This window comes from Diabrotica undecimpunctata, chromosome 10 (assembly GCF_040954645.1).
Source record: "Diabrotica undecimpunctata isolate CICGRU chromosome 10, icDiaUnde3, whole genome shotgun sequence".
NCBI lineage: Eukaryota > Metazoa > Arthropoda > Insecta > Coleoptera > Chrysomelidae > Diabrotica > Diabrotica undecimpunctata.
The window spans coordinates 28,475,856-28,493,604 of record NC_092812.1 but is presented as its reverse complement, the minus strand read 5'-3'; the positions used below and the strand labels follow the sequence as shown (position 1 = coordinate 28,493,604).

Below are 17,749 nucleotides of genomic sequence, written 5' to 3'. Positions count from 1 at the left end.
AGCGGCAGGAGGAACTCAGACTTAGACCTCTGGATTTGTGTCAAGGTTTGGACCATGTTTGGGAATATTATTAGGATTTCACTAATACCCAGCACACTACACTTCTCACTCTTTACAGATTAATCTAGGTATCCATATTAATATCTTTTATATATTTGAGTATAGTTTAATAACAAAACAAGCAATTTCTTTTATAATTAAAACTTGCAACGATGAGCAATTATATCGTGGCTGAGAAATAAATATCACTCGAATATGTACGTATAAGGTAAATGCACCAATACCTACCCTGTACCAGTTGATGACACCTTTCTGTTTATATTAAAATAATAAAGAAACTAATACTTCATTGATAGTTTCCTATACACTCAGATATTTCTTGATATCTTCCCCAACTAAAAACGTTGCAACAAACTTGGCAACAGTGTACGTCTAGATAATAGAATCTTTACACAATAGGGTTTAATACTTTTTGTTTTTACGGTAATTCATACTTATTAATTCCTTATGATATAAAGTGTATGTAAATCAATATTTTGAATCTTAAATGGAATTTTAACCTACACAATCTAAAATATGTAAGGGGTCAACTACTGAAACAAAATAAATGGCATTGCTCCAGTAGTTGACACCCCTGTTATCTACTGGAACAAAGCAAAATTTTTATATTCTTGTTTCAATTTCATTTATTTACCATAATATAACCATTTCTGTTTAAAATATTGTTCTAAAGATACAATTTCCTTTAGCTGACCAGGGTGTCACCTTTAGGTGAAATATGTATGTATGCATGACCCGTGAAAAAAGTTTTCTTTACTCAAATCTATTAAGGATCTTAAAACCTTAAATAACGGATAAAATAAAGAAATAAGAAATAATATTAGATATTGCTTTTTTATGATGTAACAAATATTTCATATTATCATATTTTACTGCAATTTTCAAATCTTAAAAGTCAAGAAATCCATTTCTTTATCGAAATGAATGCATAACTACCTACTTACTTACTTATATATTTTTTACAGATATGCCTGCAACAAAAATTTTGCAATACCCTAAAATTTCAATGACAAATGCCCTTAATGCGGTAAAAAATGGTATGCCAGTTAAAACAGCGGCAAAACAATTCAATGTGCCAAAAACCACCTTGCTCTATAAATTTAAAGGTGTTAACCCGGAAGCAAGAAAAATGGGACCTGCCACGTTATTTTCTAAAAGTGAAGAGAATTTGCTGGTTAAGTGGATAATTAACATGTCTAAATGTGGTTTTCCGATTTCCAAAGAAATTTTTTTATCAAGTGCCTCGAAATTAGGAAAGGAACTCAACAAATCTTTTAAGAATAATGTACCAGGAAGAAAATGGTATGAAAGTTTTTTACGAAGACATTCTGAAATAAGCCTTAGGACTCCCCAAAACTTAACAATGAGTAGCTCTTCTATTACAAAAATACAACTAGCGAGATGATACGACGAAGGATACGATTTCTTACAAACAAAAACAAACGTATTGCAAGATCCAACTAGTATATTTAATGCTGACATTGAGTCGACAATTTTTTTAAACCCAAAGGGCAATAAAGTTGGCTCTGAAGGCTAGTAAGACTGTTTACTCAACAAATAGCAATAAAAAGGAGTGCCTCACTGTGCTACTTAATGGAAATGCTTCAGGAAGTTTAGCGCCACCAATGATAATGTTTCCGTACAAAAGAATACCTTCAGATCTTTCTGAAAGCATTCCGAAGCATTGGGGAATTGGTGTGTCCGAAAACGGGTGGATGATAGATACTTTTTATTCTTACATGGGAAATGTGTTTTATTCGTGGTCAATACAACATGTTTCATTTCCTATTATATTTTTTGTCGATGCGCATGCTTCTCATTTATCCTTTCATCTCAGTAAATTCTGCTCAGAAAAAAATATAATTCTGATTGCTTTGTATCCGAACGCTACCCATTTACTACAGCCTATAGACGTAGCCGTGTTTCGCACGTTATAATCTGGTTGGAAGGAGCAAGTAAGTTCTTGGAGGTTAACAAATAAACACGAGTTACTAAGAAGACGGGATTTCGCTCCACTATTAGATGCGGCAACAAAAGATCGCATATCTCCGAAAATTCTAGAAAATGGATTTAAAAAATGCGGTATTTTTCCGTGGAATCGCAAAGTTGTTAATGATTTTTCCCCAACAATGAAGACCACACTTATTTACATGAACAGCAAAGTCAAAAAGGTCTGAAAGCTCCGAATAAAGAAAAAAATCTTACTTTTATTGAATCTTTTGTAGAGACAGATAAACTTAATTAATTTGAAAGTGCACTAAGACAAAGTGGTGTGGGTCAATAGAAGATACGTCATTATTTGAAGTTTGGAAAAAAATTAAACAGATCGAAATTAACTTAACTGCACAAAATCTTGAAAACTTTATTGAAGAGGCTGAAATTGTTTTTGAAGATACAGATCTTAACTTTGATATTATCGATTCTGTAGGGAATTTAACGGATGCTATTGAATTCCTTCAAGTCTTGTTTCTAATTTAATAACAATTTTTCCTATCAAGAAAATTAATATACTAAGTATAACAGATGTAACGCCTCAAAATATCAATCTAAAATTGTCAGAAGCCCCAGATATAAAGATCAAGGATCTATTAAAATTAAATCTGGATTTGCCAGAACATATAACACCTATCAAAGATACTGTAAAAGATGAAACACCTTAAAATAGCAATCTAGAATTGTCAGAAAACCCAAATATAAAGATCATCAGACCACCAAAAGAGAATCTGGATTTGCCACATGTAACGCCTACTAAAAATACTGAGATTTCTCAAAATCTTTTGAAGTCGAATCTAGAGATCTCAGAAGACAAACTTTATTATATAATTATCATATAAATGTATCCAGTACAAAAACTGATCCAAACGTTCCTAGTCCATTCAAGTGAGCACTCTTCTGACCAGAGCCAAAACCAGAATTAAGAAAAAGTAAAGAAAAAATACCAAGTGTAGTGACAAGTCAATTGTGGCAGGAGTATAATCAGAAAAAAACAGAAACAAAAAATAAAATTGAAGCTGAAAAATTAGAAAGAAAAAGAAAGCAAGGAACCAAGAAAAAAGACAGAGAAGCCAACAAAAAAAAATTGGTAGAAAAACGAAAACCTACTTCTTATAATGTGTCATTAGATTTAAAGGAAAACATAAATAATCTATCTAGAAAAAAGCCCAAAATTAACGATTACGTGGTGGTAGAGTATGATGGTAAATATTTTCCGGGTAAAGTTACAGCAGCCAGAAAACAGGAGTATTTCGTTTCAGCAATGATTCAAAGTGGTAGAACAGGATGGCGCTGGCCAGATACAAAAGACAAAATATGGTATGATGAAAAAGATGTCGTTAGAATTATAGATTCACCGATGGTTAAAAATTTCAGAGGTATATTCCACATAGAAGACATGAATACGTTTACAGAATTCACCAAAAATTAATTTTCTCTGATTAACATTTAAATTTCAGTTTTTGTCTACAATAATTTCTTCAATTTGTTGTATTATGTTTGTAATAAAATATATTTTTTAAAACTTCGACACATTATTCATAATATACTAATTTTACTTTTAATTTGTTATCTTTTCCGCAACTTCAACAGTTAGTACAAGTGGGTCAGGTATAAGTACAACGTATAATTTTAAAAATTTTTACATTCATTAGTAACCAACAATATCCTAAGAACCTATGAAGCAGTACTTGTAACGATGTGCTGAACGTCCTACAGCAACAGCGTTCAACAGTTCGAACCGTGGGAGTGTCGATAATCACGCATACATTTCCACGACAAGACGACGAGGTGGGGTCCGGAGCAGCTATTTAAAGTGAGCGGCTGGCGGAGTTAAATGAGTCTTGTGGCTAACGCTCTAGGCTCCCTGGCTCGCTAGTGCATCGAATCTGCGAGCCAACCCGGACAGAGAGACTTCCGCAGTGAGGATTATGCTCTGTCCTTAATCAAGCAGAACTCGTGGGTATAGTGGATTGAATGTTACCGTCAACTCTGACTCAGAGTATAACGTGGATCTGCACAATCGAATATTTTGATTGCGAGAGCGTTTGGCGCTTCCGCTGGACTGAGGTGGAAGCGAGTATAAGTCTGCGTGCGATCGAATTCGCGTATTTCATTTTCTGTTAGTAATAATAATTTTTCTTTTACAGACGTCCGCCGGGGAATTCACTCTCGCGGGATCCAGGCGGGGATATAGAATATATTTTATTTTTGTACATACGTTAGAATTAGTAGATATATTTTTATTTCAACCTGTGTTTTACTGAGTCTGTCACAAACTGGAGCCCGAACAAAATTGAGGAAGGGCTAAAAGAGACCGAAAATTAATAACATGCCGACAGATAAAGACACAGACTCAGTAACAGGTACGTCGTGGATAAACCGCCTTTGCAAACAGGAATTGCAGCGCGAAGCCGAAAAATGCGGCTTAGATCCCAAGGACGACGAATTTAGAGTACGACTCAGAACCTATTTTAAAGATTGAGACAGGAACAATTCCAAAAGAAAAAACTTTTAAGGGAGCAAAATTCGGTCTGACCGACTGAACAGGAACACACTGACCCAGGAAATTTCGGTCATCCGAAGACAATTACGGGAATTAACAATACCGAAACAAATGGGGCAATCAGACTTGCTAAATCAAGTACGAAAGTGGAAAACACACTTCGACAAGAAACATTCGGATGCAATAGAATTCTTAGAGAGGATAGACGATAGTTTGTGACGGGTAGCTCTTTCGAGGCGACAAACTCAGTAAAACACAGGTTGAAATAAAAATAAATCTATTAATTCTAACGAATGTACAAAAATAAAAATAAAATATATTCTATATCCCCGCCTGGATCCCGCTAGAGTGAATTCCAGACTTATACTCGCTTCCACCTCAGTCCAGCGGAAGCGCCAAACGCTCTCGCAATCAAAATATTCGATTGTGCAGATCCATGTTATACTCTGAGTCAGAGTTGACGTTACCGTTCAATCCACTATACCCACGAGTTCTGCTTGATTAAGGACAGAGCATAATCCTCACTGCGGAAATCTTTCTGTCCGGGTTGGCTCGCAGATTTAATGCACTAGCGAGCTAGGGAGCCTAGAGTGTTAGCCACAAGACTCATTTAACTGCGCCAGCCGCTCGCTTTAAATAGCCGCTCTGGACCCCACCTCGTCGTCTTGTCGTGGAAATGGATGCGTGATTATCGACACTTCCACGGTTCGAACTATTGAACGCTGTTGCTGTAGGACGTTCAGCACATCGTTACATACTTCAAAACACATTTTATATTTTTTCGTTAAATATTGTAAATAATGAATCAAAAAGATACTAAAGTGTCAGGTACTGGTGCATTTACCTTATAGGTACGATAATAAATTAAAGATATCATCAATAAATAGCTTTAAACACCATTCAAATAAACATATATTATGTAGATAAGCTTTAACAGAACGAGCTAGTCCTTTTGACATACATTTTCATATTTTGACAGCCGTTAAAATTCAAACTTCAGCTCAAATGAGGTTCGTTAAATGACTGGTATGAATTAATATTTGTAATTAGGTACATTTATATGATAGTAAACAAATTAATTACCATCTTGTATCATAGCCATCCTATTATTCTGCTTCATGCAAATAGTAATAAACCACGTGTTTTATGAACTAAATTAATCACTGCATTGATTTGGATGTTTACCAGCAATCACTAAATTGTTGAAAATAAATTAATTTCTATCTTTCAATGCAAACGTATTTGCACGGTCTAAATTGTTTGGATTTCACAATTACTATATATGAGGAAATTATCCAGAATAATCATGTCAATTAGTTTTTAGAAAATTGTACAACTCAATTTAGTGGTATGTGAAGCAAACTCTAGTGTTTATCATTGCGTATTTAATTATTATTATATTAGTATAAATCAATATGCTAATAATATTTAAATGATATTTTAAATTTATTATTAAATATCTTACAAACAAAATTAAGTTTTTGGAAAAAGTTTGGAAGCCGTACTATATTTTCGATGGACAAAGCTAGATTTAGTCCAAACTGTAGAGACAAAATTGAATGATTTTTAGCGATAATTAGTGAATTTTTTAAACCAGCATCAATCTATTTAAAAGTCTATCATAAGAGTGACAGGTCACACTGTAATTTCGGTCACCTATCGGCGCCATCTAGAAAAGAAATACTGTATTAATGATATATTAATATAATTACTAATTAATTTTAATAATATTTTTAAGGTAGAATTTATTATAAAACAATGTAAAGGTTTACGTTATTTTAGATGTAAAACTTTCTTTCCTAGCGCCATCTAGAAAAAAAAATCTGAACTACTTAAATCTGACATTTAATTCATATTTTGTTCTTGAAATAATACGTTCAATTAAAAATACTAACAATATTGGTAAAAAGATGTAATATTTTCTTCTTCTTCTTTAAGTGCCATCTCCGCGTCGAAGGTTGGCAATCATCATGGCTATTCTGACCTTCGAGGCAGCTGCTCTGAACAATAATATTGGTAATATTTTTGTCTGTGATCAACATATCAAATCTCAAGTTCAGAGTACCCAATCTTGTCTCAGAATTTCTAAGTTGATCTATATCTAAATATTTGCTATTCCATGTTTGGCTTGATCTTGGCTATACTACAGCAGTAAAAAATAGCGCACAAAACTTGCAGAATGCTGCATCCACTGTTGGGGAATATACCGGCCAATTCCAGTCAGTTAACCAACTCATTTGAAATTTTTTTTAAGTCTCTGGGACCGGAAGATGTAAATTTAATTCAAATTTAGTCTGCCATATTATACTTCTGCAAGTTTATAGGTTTGTTATAAAAAAAACCTAAAAAATCCTTGATCGGATGTGTTTTACTTTTAACATTTATTTCAGTTTACTTTTTTTGTGTTTGTTTTTTATAATTCCAATTCTTCATTATTAACCCTGGAAGATCACACCGATTTTTTTTAATCAGATACGCAATGTATTTTTGTGAATAAATAAAAAAAGAAGTAAATATTTTATGATTTCCAGAGACTATCTAATCACTATTGAATACACAAGAATAATTAAATTAATCATTTTATTTTCTCTCTCTTAATTGTAGTAATACAAAAGAAAAACATATTAAAAATATTTAAAAAGAATTAACAAACATTTTCTAAAAAGCCAGAAACATAATTCAAAATATTTTACCTTAATTTAACAAAAAAATGGTCTTTCTAACTAAAAGCTAACAACTTTTGATTATAGAGCTCATATTCATTTTTAACCAGGTATTTCAATTTTACTTATTTTGGTGACTACATTCACAACACCGTTTAGCTCTATGCTCCATGCAGTATGCTTTTTGGCAAGCCCATCATGTATGCTTCATTTTTCTATCTTATCCTTTGCAAAAATAACACCTAGTTTGCTTTACTAAACTTGTGGGATGTTGTGTTTGAAGGTCTTCAACTTAAAGACTGCCATACATTGTTTGTCTGAGTGATTTCTGTAAAGAAGATATTTAGAGTCTCTCTCGCATGAGTGGTTCAATTAAAGCCATTCCCAAAGACTTCAGAAATTATCTTCTATTATTAGATGCATTTTTTTTGCAATGGGGATTTGCGAGAAAAAATAGCACCATTGCATTTATACCAATTGCATCAAGCATGTTAAAAAAAATTCTTAGTGGTCATCGTCTGGATCCAAGTAACCTGGCAACATTTCTAACTGGTTTATGATCTATTTCACTATCACTTTCATCAGTATCGGTATTGGAGTTTTGTTCTTCGACATAATCCTCCTCAGATTTGGAATCGGTACCAAAGATATTTTGACCATCATCCTCGTTGTTTTCATTAGCCAATAAATTTTCAGCTTTCTTCTCCAGTTCAGCTTGGGTCAACGGACGACGTTTTTCCCAGTTTTCTTTCCAACTTCTTCTTCAAGTGCCCTCTCCGCTACGGAGTTTGGCAATCATCATTGCTATTCGTATCTTTGAAGCTGTTGCTCTAAATAATTGGTTAGATGTGCACTGAAACCAGTCTCTTAAATTGCGCAGCCAAGATATACGTCGTCTCCCCACGCTTCGTTTGCCCTGAATCTTTCCTTGAATAATTAACTGGAGCAATCGGTAGTTTTTCCCTCTCATCACATGACCAAGATATTCCAACTTTCTTCTCTTGATGGTGATCAACAGCTCCCGTTCTTTGTTCATTCTTCGAAGAACTACACTATTTGTTATTTGGTCTGTCCAAGGTATTTTCAAAATTCTTCTGTATATCCACATTTCAAAGGCCTCTACTTTATCGGTATTGCTCTTGTTTAAAGTCCAAGTCTCTACTCCGTACAGCAGTATCGAGAAGATGTAGCATCTAACCAATCGCATTTTCAGGTTTAAGTTAATGTCATGAATTCCCAAAATGTCCTTCATATTAACAAAAGCTGCTCGAGCCTTTCCAATTCTAGTTTTTATTTCTTCTGTGATGTCATTGTTGTTATTAACGCTTGTTCCCAAATATTTATATTTGTGCACCCGTTCGATTTCGTTATTGTGAATGTACAGGTTTGCATTCAATCTTTGTTTTTTTGAAATAATCATTAATTTCGTCTTCTTGACGTTCATTGTTAACCCTTTCTCTTCACTAGCTGTGACTACCTTGTTTAAAATGGCTTGCAGGTCTTCTACTGTCTCCGCCATTAAAACCGTATCACCTGCGTATCTAATATTATTAATTAGTTGGCCGTTAACTTTTATCCCAATCTCTTCTTCCTCCAATGCTTTCTTCATAATTTCTTCCAAATAGAGATTAAATAGCATTGGTGACAGCAGACATCCTTGTCTAACTCCTTTTTTGATTTGAATTTCATTTGTTGTGCTATTTTCGATGCGTGCGACTGCCTTCTGATTATAATACAGAATAGATATTATTCTTATATCGCGAGTGTCTAACTGTTTACCTTCCAAGATCTCTAAAAGTTGGTCATGCTTGACGTTATCAAACGCCTTGTTGTAATTAATGGAACCCGCAAATATATCTTGATTTACATCCAAACACCTCTGTGTCAAGATGTTAAAGGCAAATAATGCTTCGCGAGTTCCATATCCCTCCCGGAATCCAAACTGAGTTTCTCCGATATATTTTTCCAATTTTCTGTAAATTCTATTGTGAATTATTTTGAGGAATGTTTTTAAGGTATGGCTCATCAGACTGATCGTGCGATGATCACTGCACTGCTTAGCATATGCCTTCTTGAGAAGAGGGACAGAGGTTGATCTTAGCCATTCTTCAGGAATTATACTGTTTTCATGAATATTGTCTATAATCTATTAACAAATGGATTCGATTTTCGTCTATCAACTTTAGTATATCCGCTGGTAGCTCGTCTGGTCCTGGAGCTTTGCTATTCTTTGATGACTTCACCGCTTGCCTTATTTCTGGACTTGTCTCCACTGGAAAAATATCACAAGTAGGCTGCCTTTGATCGTCAAACAGTTCTTCTATGTATGTCTGCCAATGTTTTAGTTTCTCCTCTGTTTCCATTATCATGTTCCCTTGTTGGTCTATAAGTACTGTCTGCTTCCTGTTTCTATTGTTAATCATTTCTTTAACTTTCTTGTGAAGATAGAACGAATCATATTTGGCTTCCAAGTTTTCAATCTCCTTACATTTGTCTTGTAAGCATTGTTTTTTAGCGTCGCGGATTTTTCTTTTGATCTCTGTGTTAATTTGCTTATACTGTTCTTCATTTTTGCCTTTCGATAGTCTTCGAGAATTCATCATTAACAAAATTTCGTCACTCATCCATTCTTTTTGTTTCTTTGGTTTTTCTCTCTTCAGAATATTTTTAGCGGGCTCCAGCACGTTCTTTTTAATAATGGCCCAGTGTTTATTAATGTCTAGTTCTGGTATCTTCTCTGTCTTTTCAAGTTTTTCAAGATTTGCCTGAATGCTTGTTTCTACCTGATGTTTAATTGTTTCATCATTTAAACGATTGATATCTATTACTGGTTCGGGTACTTTTTTGTGTACTTTCCAACTACATGAAGCCATTTCCCAAAAAAATCATTATAAAAAAAATAAATAAATTATCGCAAACCTCACACATGGGTGCTACATACCCTAGCGTTTATTCAATAAATTTTCGTGATTGGAAATATTGCTCGAATGAGACCGCAACTACATATCTGTCCTTGGCAGACTACAGACTGAATTTACATGAAGCGGCATTACCATTGAAATGCGGTTGCGCATGCTACATTCAATTATGTGTCTGGATGGGTATCTCACACCCAAGTGTGAGCTTCCAGGGTTAAAATTAAATTAGTGCTTAAAAAACGCTACAAAAGAAATTGTCGTACCATTATGTTATTAAACTATATACACTAAAAAATTTTGATCTATATGTATAATAATATTCTTTAGATGGCTATTATTATTTTATGGCTTAAATACTTTCTTGATCAGATTCTCTTAAGACATTGATCATACCAATAAAAACACTTACACTTACTTAATAGAAAAACAGTATTCATATAAACTGCACACACTTTTGCAGAGTTATTATATGAAATAAAATATTCACACATTGTTTTAATGCATCTGATCCAAAGGCATAGTTGTTGCGTTTTGTATCGGCAACTTCAAAAAAAATAATCTAGCTTTGACAAAGGCATACTTCCTATTTTAAATGGATTTCTACTCCTAAAATAATCTGGTTCTATCTCGCCTCAATATTTGTAACTATTTCTTCCACTCTCATAATCTTAATACTCCCAATAAATATTTTACACTCCTCTTAAATTATTGTATTTTTCAAGCTCTCCTCATACATTTTTTCTTGGTTTTATTCTTAATCGGATTTGGTCCGGATTTATTCATATATTCATAATCAACTTTTGTTGACAAAGTTCATTTAAATTTGTAATGATATAATCTTGATATTATCTAGATCTTAATTTACGACTACTTTGGCCTAAAAAAGCAAATGTGAACAACGAATCCTCCCGGTTTCATTGATTTTACTATTTTAGTCCATTTTTGGTGTGAAGTTATGATATTATGATATATCTTAAAGAGACTAAACGGTAGGCAACACCTTTACCTCAAGCATTTAATTTAATAAAGTTATGTTTAATATCACTTTTAATTCATTGTACATGTTGTTGTTTTTATATAACTTTTTTATAGCTAAATTTATATCTAATATCTAGCTGTTATGCAAGATGCGGTTGACTGATTCAGGTTGTCTGCTACAGAGTCTGCAGCTTTTATTTATAGTTTTGGTCAAAGTATCAGTACTCTATACATTCAGGATCTGTTTAAAACTCTTTTCTTAATCGGGTTGTACGTAAGCCCGGTTTATAATCAGTTCAGGATTGATTTAAACCCTGAAACCCTGACTTTTGAACAACCTTCAATTTAGTGCAAAACCAAGCTTTTATTTGTCTAATTTGTTTTGTTGACAGCCGGATTTGTTTTGTCTACACCTATTAAAATTGTTGGATATTATGGTTACCTCTGACCTCTGAGATGGCTGAATGATATTAATAAAATTCATTAGGTCAAACTAGATGAAATTCGCACCAAACAGAGAGCCGCAAAAGGGACCTATATCTAGCTGTGGTTTGACAAGAGCTAGAATAGGAATGTGTAACCATTCATTTAGCTTTAAATGTAGCCATTATATTAAACTGATTTAAGCCAACTAGATAATTTTTAAACAATGTCATTTATCACACCAACAACCTTAATCACTTGGGTCTCCCCAAAAGATTAAACCTATAATTAAATAGATCATCATCATCAACATCATCATTCTGACTTTATATTGCTGCGTGGATCCTAGCCTAGTCAAGAATTTCTCTCTAGTCGTCCCTATCCATCGCCTTCCTTCGCCAAGCACGTGTTCCCATATTTCTCATGTCTTCATCGAGTTTATCAAGGAACCTTGTTCTGGGTCCTTCTTGTCTTCTCTGGCCAATGGATCTATTAAGGAGCGTTTTTTTAGCTGGATCATTTTGTTCCATCCGCATTACATGCATTATCCAATTCGGACGTCCTACCTTAATATGTTTTACAATATCTGGTACTAGTATATTCTATAAAGTTTGAAAGCGTATCGTCCTCTCCACACTCCATTGTCATTCACCACTCCATAGATTTACCTTAGTACTTTTCTTTCGAAACATCCCAAAATATTTTTATTATCCTGCGATATAACTGAGAAGTAGATTGAGCCCAAAATAGCATCTGTTGGCCGTGCAAATTCTACAGTATATCTCTGCGGTACTATTATTTTAAAGCATTAAGGAGCTTTAGTAATATTGATATTATCAGCATAGGCAAGGATTTGTACCGATTTATTATATATTGAACCAGTGGTTGTGATTTTTGACATATGTATTTTCCAGAGTTTGATGAACAGTATACACGAGAGAGGGTTTCCCTGGCGCAGCCTGTCTTTAATTTTAAAAGTTCAGATAGTTCTTCCTGGATTTGTACTCTATATTCAACTTTTAGTTAGTTTTGTTAAATTTGCCAACTGATTTGGTATTTCTAACTCTTTCATTGCTTTGAACATTTCTCTTCTATATACAGAGTTTTAGGCTGCTTTGTTGCTAAATATATGATGAGTATCTATGCCATATTCCAGTGTTTTTTCTTAGATTTGTCTCAGGATTGCAATCTAATGAATTGTCGATTTACCACCTCTGAAACCAGCCTGCTATTTTCCTGCTATCCGTTCTGCATATGGTTAGAATCGTAATTCCTCTGTGGTAAGAAAATTCAAAGATATCTCTTTTTTGTGTATGGTGCAAAGTATTCCAATATTCCAATTACTGGGGAGGAATTTCTTTGTCCTATTCCGGATTATCTATTCCGGGTAATTTGTTTCTCACCAGTTTTTTAACTGCTTCTTTAACTTCAAGAATCGTTAGTGGTTCCTCTTTCCTCTCGTCTGTTCCGCTTACCTGATTAATTTCGTTTTCCAGGTTTTCTTCTTCTTCCTCTTTATTAAGTTCTTGGTTAAAGTATTCCACCCTCTATTCAATACGTCTTTCCCTGTTTACCATTCTGACTTCTGCATTGACTTATGGTTACCTTGAATTCTTTTCTGTTCTTCGGAATGCTATGATTATATTTCTCTCTTGAGGTTTTCTATATATTTAAGATCCCTAAATAGATCATGTAGTAATCAATACTAGGCCTGGAATAGATATCATGGGTTGTAGAAGTTTTCGAGGAGCTAATATCGATTGCTAATATTAATAAATTATTTATTGAAATAAAAAATCAAGATATACCAGCAAAAAGAATCAGATTAACAAAAATGACCATGGATGGAGCTCGAACTAAAGTAACAACAGAAGAAGGTAGCACAAAATCAATTGCAATAGAAACAGGAGTGTGACAAGGCGATTCCCTGTCAACCACATTATTTGACATAGCAGTAGAAGAAACAGTCAAGGCCAGCAAAATTAAAGTAACTATAGCCCACTCCTCAACACAAATAGTTGCATATGTAGATGATTTAGTTCTTATGGGAAGAGACAAGGAAAGATTAAAAGAAGCAGTAACAATCCTGGCAAAAGAAGCACGGAAAAGAGGTCTAGAAATTAACGAAGGAAAAACAAAATATCTACTCTGCTCTAGAAGAGAAGATAACAGGACGAGAGAAATCAAAATAGAAAACTTCACTTTTGAAAGAGTCCAACAATTTAAATATTTGGGAGTAATAGTGAATGGCCAAAACATGAGAAGTGAAGAAGTAACGGAATGAATACTAGCAGGCAACAAAACATACTGGAGATATCATAGGCTTATGAAGGACAAGAACCTATCCAGAAATACAAAACTGAAAATATACAGAGTTGCAATCAGACCAGTAGTTACGTACGCAGCTGAGACAATGTGCCTCACGGAAAAAGATGAAGAAAAATTGAGAATTTTCGAAAGGAAAATCCTCAGACGGATTATGGGCCCGATAAGAGTAGACAAAGGAGAAATGAGAAGAAGATTGAATCATAAACTAAGAGACATAATGAAGGGAGAAAATATAGTTAGATTTATTAAAGCACAGAGGCTGAGATGGCTGGGACACACAGAGAGAAGGAAAAACGAACTACTGATTAGGAAGATTACCAGATGGAAACCAGCAACTGAAAGACCAAGGGGAAGACCCAGAGAGAGATGGGAGGACCAGGTCATGAGGGATATCAAAATTCTGGAAGTGAGAAACTGAAGGGAACTATGCACATATCGAAATGAGTGGAAGAAAATTGTAACGAAAGCCAAGTCACACAACAAACTTTGACAACATACAAATGAAATGCGAATTGATTAACCGCAATAAGCGAATCAGAGAACTCTAAGTAAGAGCTGCAAACATTCCACCCGGAATGAAAAGCCCTGATGATGAATATCGATTAAGACCATCACTTGGTGATAACAAAGCCTAGAATCAGGAAATCTATCGCAAAAATAATAAATACAGAATTAATACCTTAAAAAACACCACAACGATTTTGGAAAAACAAGATTGGGCATCACAGATGAAAATGAAGTGAGTGGGGTTTGTTGTGATGGTCGATGTAATATTGCCAGATCCTTAATCCTAGTCACTGTCTGTATTCTACTCTGTATTCTTCGCTGGGATCCGAAATCCACAGCTCGGCACAAATTTTATGAGAATTATCAATTATCAGAACAGACTTAAGTGTAGTTAGCCAGATAAAACGTATTTTTTAAATTGTTTAAAAATTTTATTTCCATTTCGCTATATTCGAAAGTTATTACATTACTTTTTGTGTATTTCTGCAATTTTTATTGTCACATATTATTCAAAATTACAGCTTTTGTAGCACTTTCATATCAGATTGTCTGCTTTCAAAATCACTGTTAATATTTTTTTTTGGATAAATTAAAATCTGTACTTTCTGATCTTTCGTAAAAGTTGAATTTTCCTTAAGATACACGTGCAAAAAAATCTTGTTTATTAAGTGGTTGTAAAAAATAATAAAACTTGCTTGAACAACATAGTTAAATGTAAAAAGTTTTCTAAAAAACCTTTCAAATTTTACACCTCTCCCACAATACACGCTTAACGTTTTAGATGCACTCTCCGTACATTACGTACTTTTCGTGTTAATGTCGTAAGTTTCAAGACGACATTTACTATTGTTTTATTACTTTTATACTTCTAAGTCTTCTCCTATAGGGATGGAAGTTAAACCTTGCAAAGGTGAGAAGCCGTTGACGGACCCTGTGACAGAAAGAGAACTTGACTGTGGTAATGGTCCCTTTAGACAGGACTGTCCAGCGGGAAGTTATTGCCATCAAACCGCCAAATTTTCAAAGTGCTGTCGAAAAAGTAAGTAAAATAGTAAAGATAATACGTATATATATTATTGTGATATTTAAAGTCTTGGTGCGCCAAGCAATAATTAGCTAATTAATTTTTTTGATTAATTAAAATTATTTAAATGATATGATTATGACTCTATCACAATTTTTTTAATTCTTTTATCTCAGGGTTAAATTCGTGCTTCAATATCTATGCTATTACATGTGAAAGGTAAGGTCCAGAGAATACCGGAATAATAAAAAACACATATGATCTAACACTATATATTGAAATAAAAATAATGAAATAATTCACACTCAAACGTTTTCAATAAACAAATCTCATATAAGGATTCTCAAAATTTTGTTCTCCGTACGTGAACAATCAAAATTAAAGGGTACAACAATATTAATTGAAAACTCAAAATCCCAAACTATTCTAACTCTCCTAATCAAAATATTTATATCCTTTCTAAATTACGTGTAAAAATTGTGTTATCAATAAAAGAAAAAAAAACTGCAGAAAACAAAAATATCTCTCTCTGATGATGAGTGGTCCAAATCCTTGTTCCTTGTAGACTGTATTATCTCCTCTCAACCGCTCACTATGTAATCAGCAATCTTACAATAGATTGTTGCAAGTATATCGTCCTTAATGATCTCCTTCAAAAGCAACAATCATTCAAATTATGATAGCCTTTCTCCTCTCGATAAACTGAATCTCTCGTTGGCCCGAGTGAAAAATGACTCTTGGAATATCTTCTCTTTACGATAAACTGAATCTCTCGTTGGCCTGAACAGTGACTCTTGGAATATAAGTAGGAAAATGTGACTTACAATATTTTGCTGCTTCAGCTTCTGTCAGATACACTAACTCCACAAAAACTCACTAACATTCAACACTACTGCTTGCTACTTCTTGGGAACCACCAGAGAACAATCACTGTTCGTCTTACAGACTTGGAAAACCAACTGATTCTCTTTTCTCTCTCCTCAATCTCGCTAAACTTTTTCCTACATACTTATCCCACCTTTTTCAATCTCCGCCAATCAAAACTCGTCACAATTCCCCCATTTTTTCATTTCGATAACAAACAAATTTTTACCTATAATTATAAAATTTCCTAAAAATTATTTACAAATAATATTTTCTATAATTCTTAAAAACTAACAAAAACCTCTTTCTAAAATCTCTTCTATTTGTCTCTAATCACTGCATTAATGTATTTTGGAAAACCCGTTTCAATTGTCTTTGGATTTCACTTAAAATTATGCGGGTCACTCAAGTATAACAAAGAAATAATTTATGTATAGCTTACATTTTGTTTAGTACAGGTAATCCAAGAATTTAATAACTTTCCTTCTTTGAAATGTTTGTTGTTTATTATCCTACTTCTCTGAATTATTTTAATGTTTTTGAACTTTGAAATATTTTAATCAACCCAATATTTTTCTCGATTTTGCATATCATAACAAATCCCCGCCATTTGATCTGCCGAAAACTCTTTGTTAAATTTTAAAATGACAAAAGTTTTCCAGGATCAAATTATTTTACTATGTTATTAAAATCTATTCATGATATTGATAAATGTCGTGAATGTTAAAAATACCCCGTATATTGCCTGTCTTTATACGGGATTGGATATATTTTCGTTTTAAATTTTTCCAAGTATTTTCCCTTAAAAGAAAGTTCATAATTTTTAGCCACTCGGTTTACTTCATTAACAAAATCTCCATGGTTTCCTAAAATCTTCTCTATTTTCTTTCCCATGTTTTCTCCACAATTTATTTTTCTTTCATCCTCCTTTTGTTCACATGTGTTCACTGTCCATAATACTTCTTCACAAAATTCTGGATTCTCGTCCATCAGTGCCATTTTTTCTTCTGTTTTCCTTTTATCCTCTAATTCCCTTTGGTATTCCGAGCACCATGTTTCTATTCCTTTCATTTCTCTGAAGATACTTTCTTTTTCTTCCTGCTTCCATTCTGTTTTATCGTCGGTTGCCAACAATTCTTCTGTACCTTCTATTTCCTGTTTTTCTCTGGTCTCCATCTTATTTTCCTGCTTTCTTTTCGAACTCTTCTTCTTTTTCTTCCTTCTCTTTTTCTCTTCTGTTAGATCTTGTTCTTGTACTTTCGGTTTATCCTCTACAGTCATATCGATTTCTTTGCGTTTTTCCTGTGCATTGATCCTTCCAGAATTTGTTTTCCTATCTGTTTGCTTTTCTTCTCCTGTGTTGTCTGGTTCTGCTCTGATTTCCAGTTTATTTTCCGAAAAATTTATGGTGATATCTTTTTTCCTCAATTCATCAATTCCCGCTATCATATCATGATTTAAATCTTCAATCACCACACATTTCATA

General features: G+C 33.6%; 1 protein-coding gene across 1 annotated transcript in view; it reads left to right on the top strand.

The window, feature by feature from the left end:
* Positions 1–17,749, top strand: part of LOC140451849 (agrin-like) — a 714,345-nt gene that overhangs the window by 601,864 nt on the left and 94,732 nt on the right. The window contains exon 12 of the mRNA XM_072545755.1: positions 15,262–15,414. Coding sequence (XP_072401856.1) covers positions 15,262–15,414 — 153 coding nt within the window. The remainder of the gene's footprint in view (positions 1–15,261; positions 15,415–17,749) is intronic.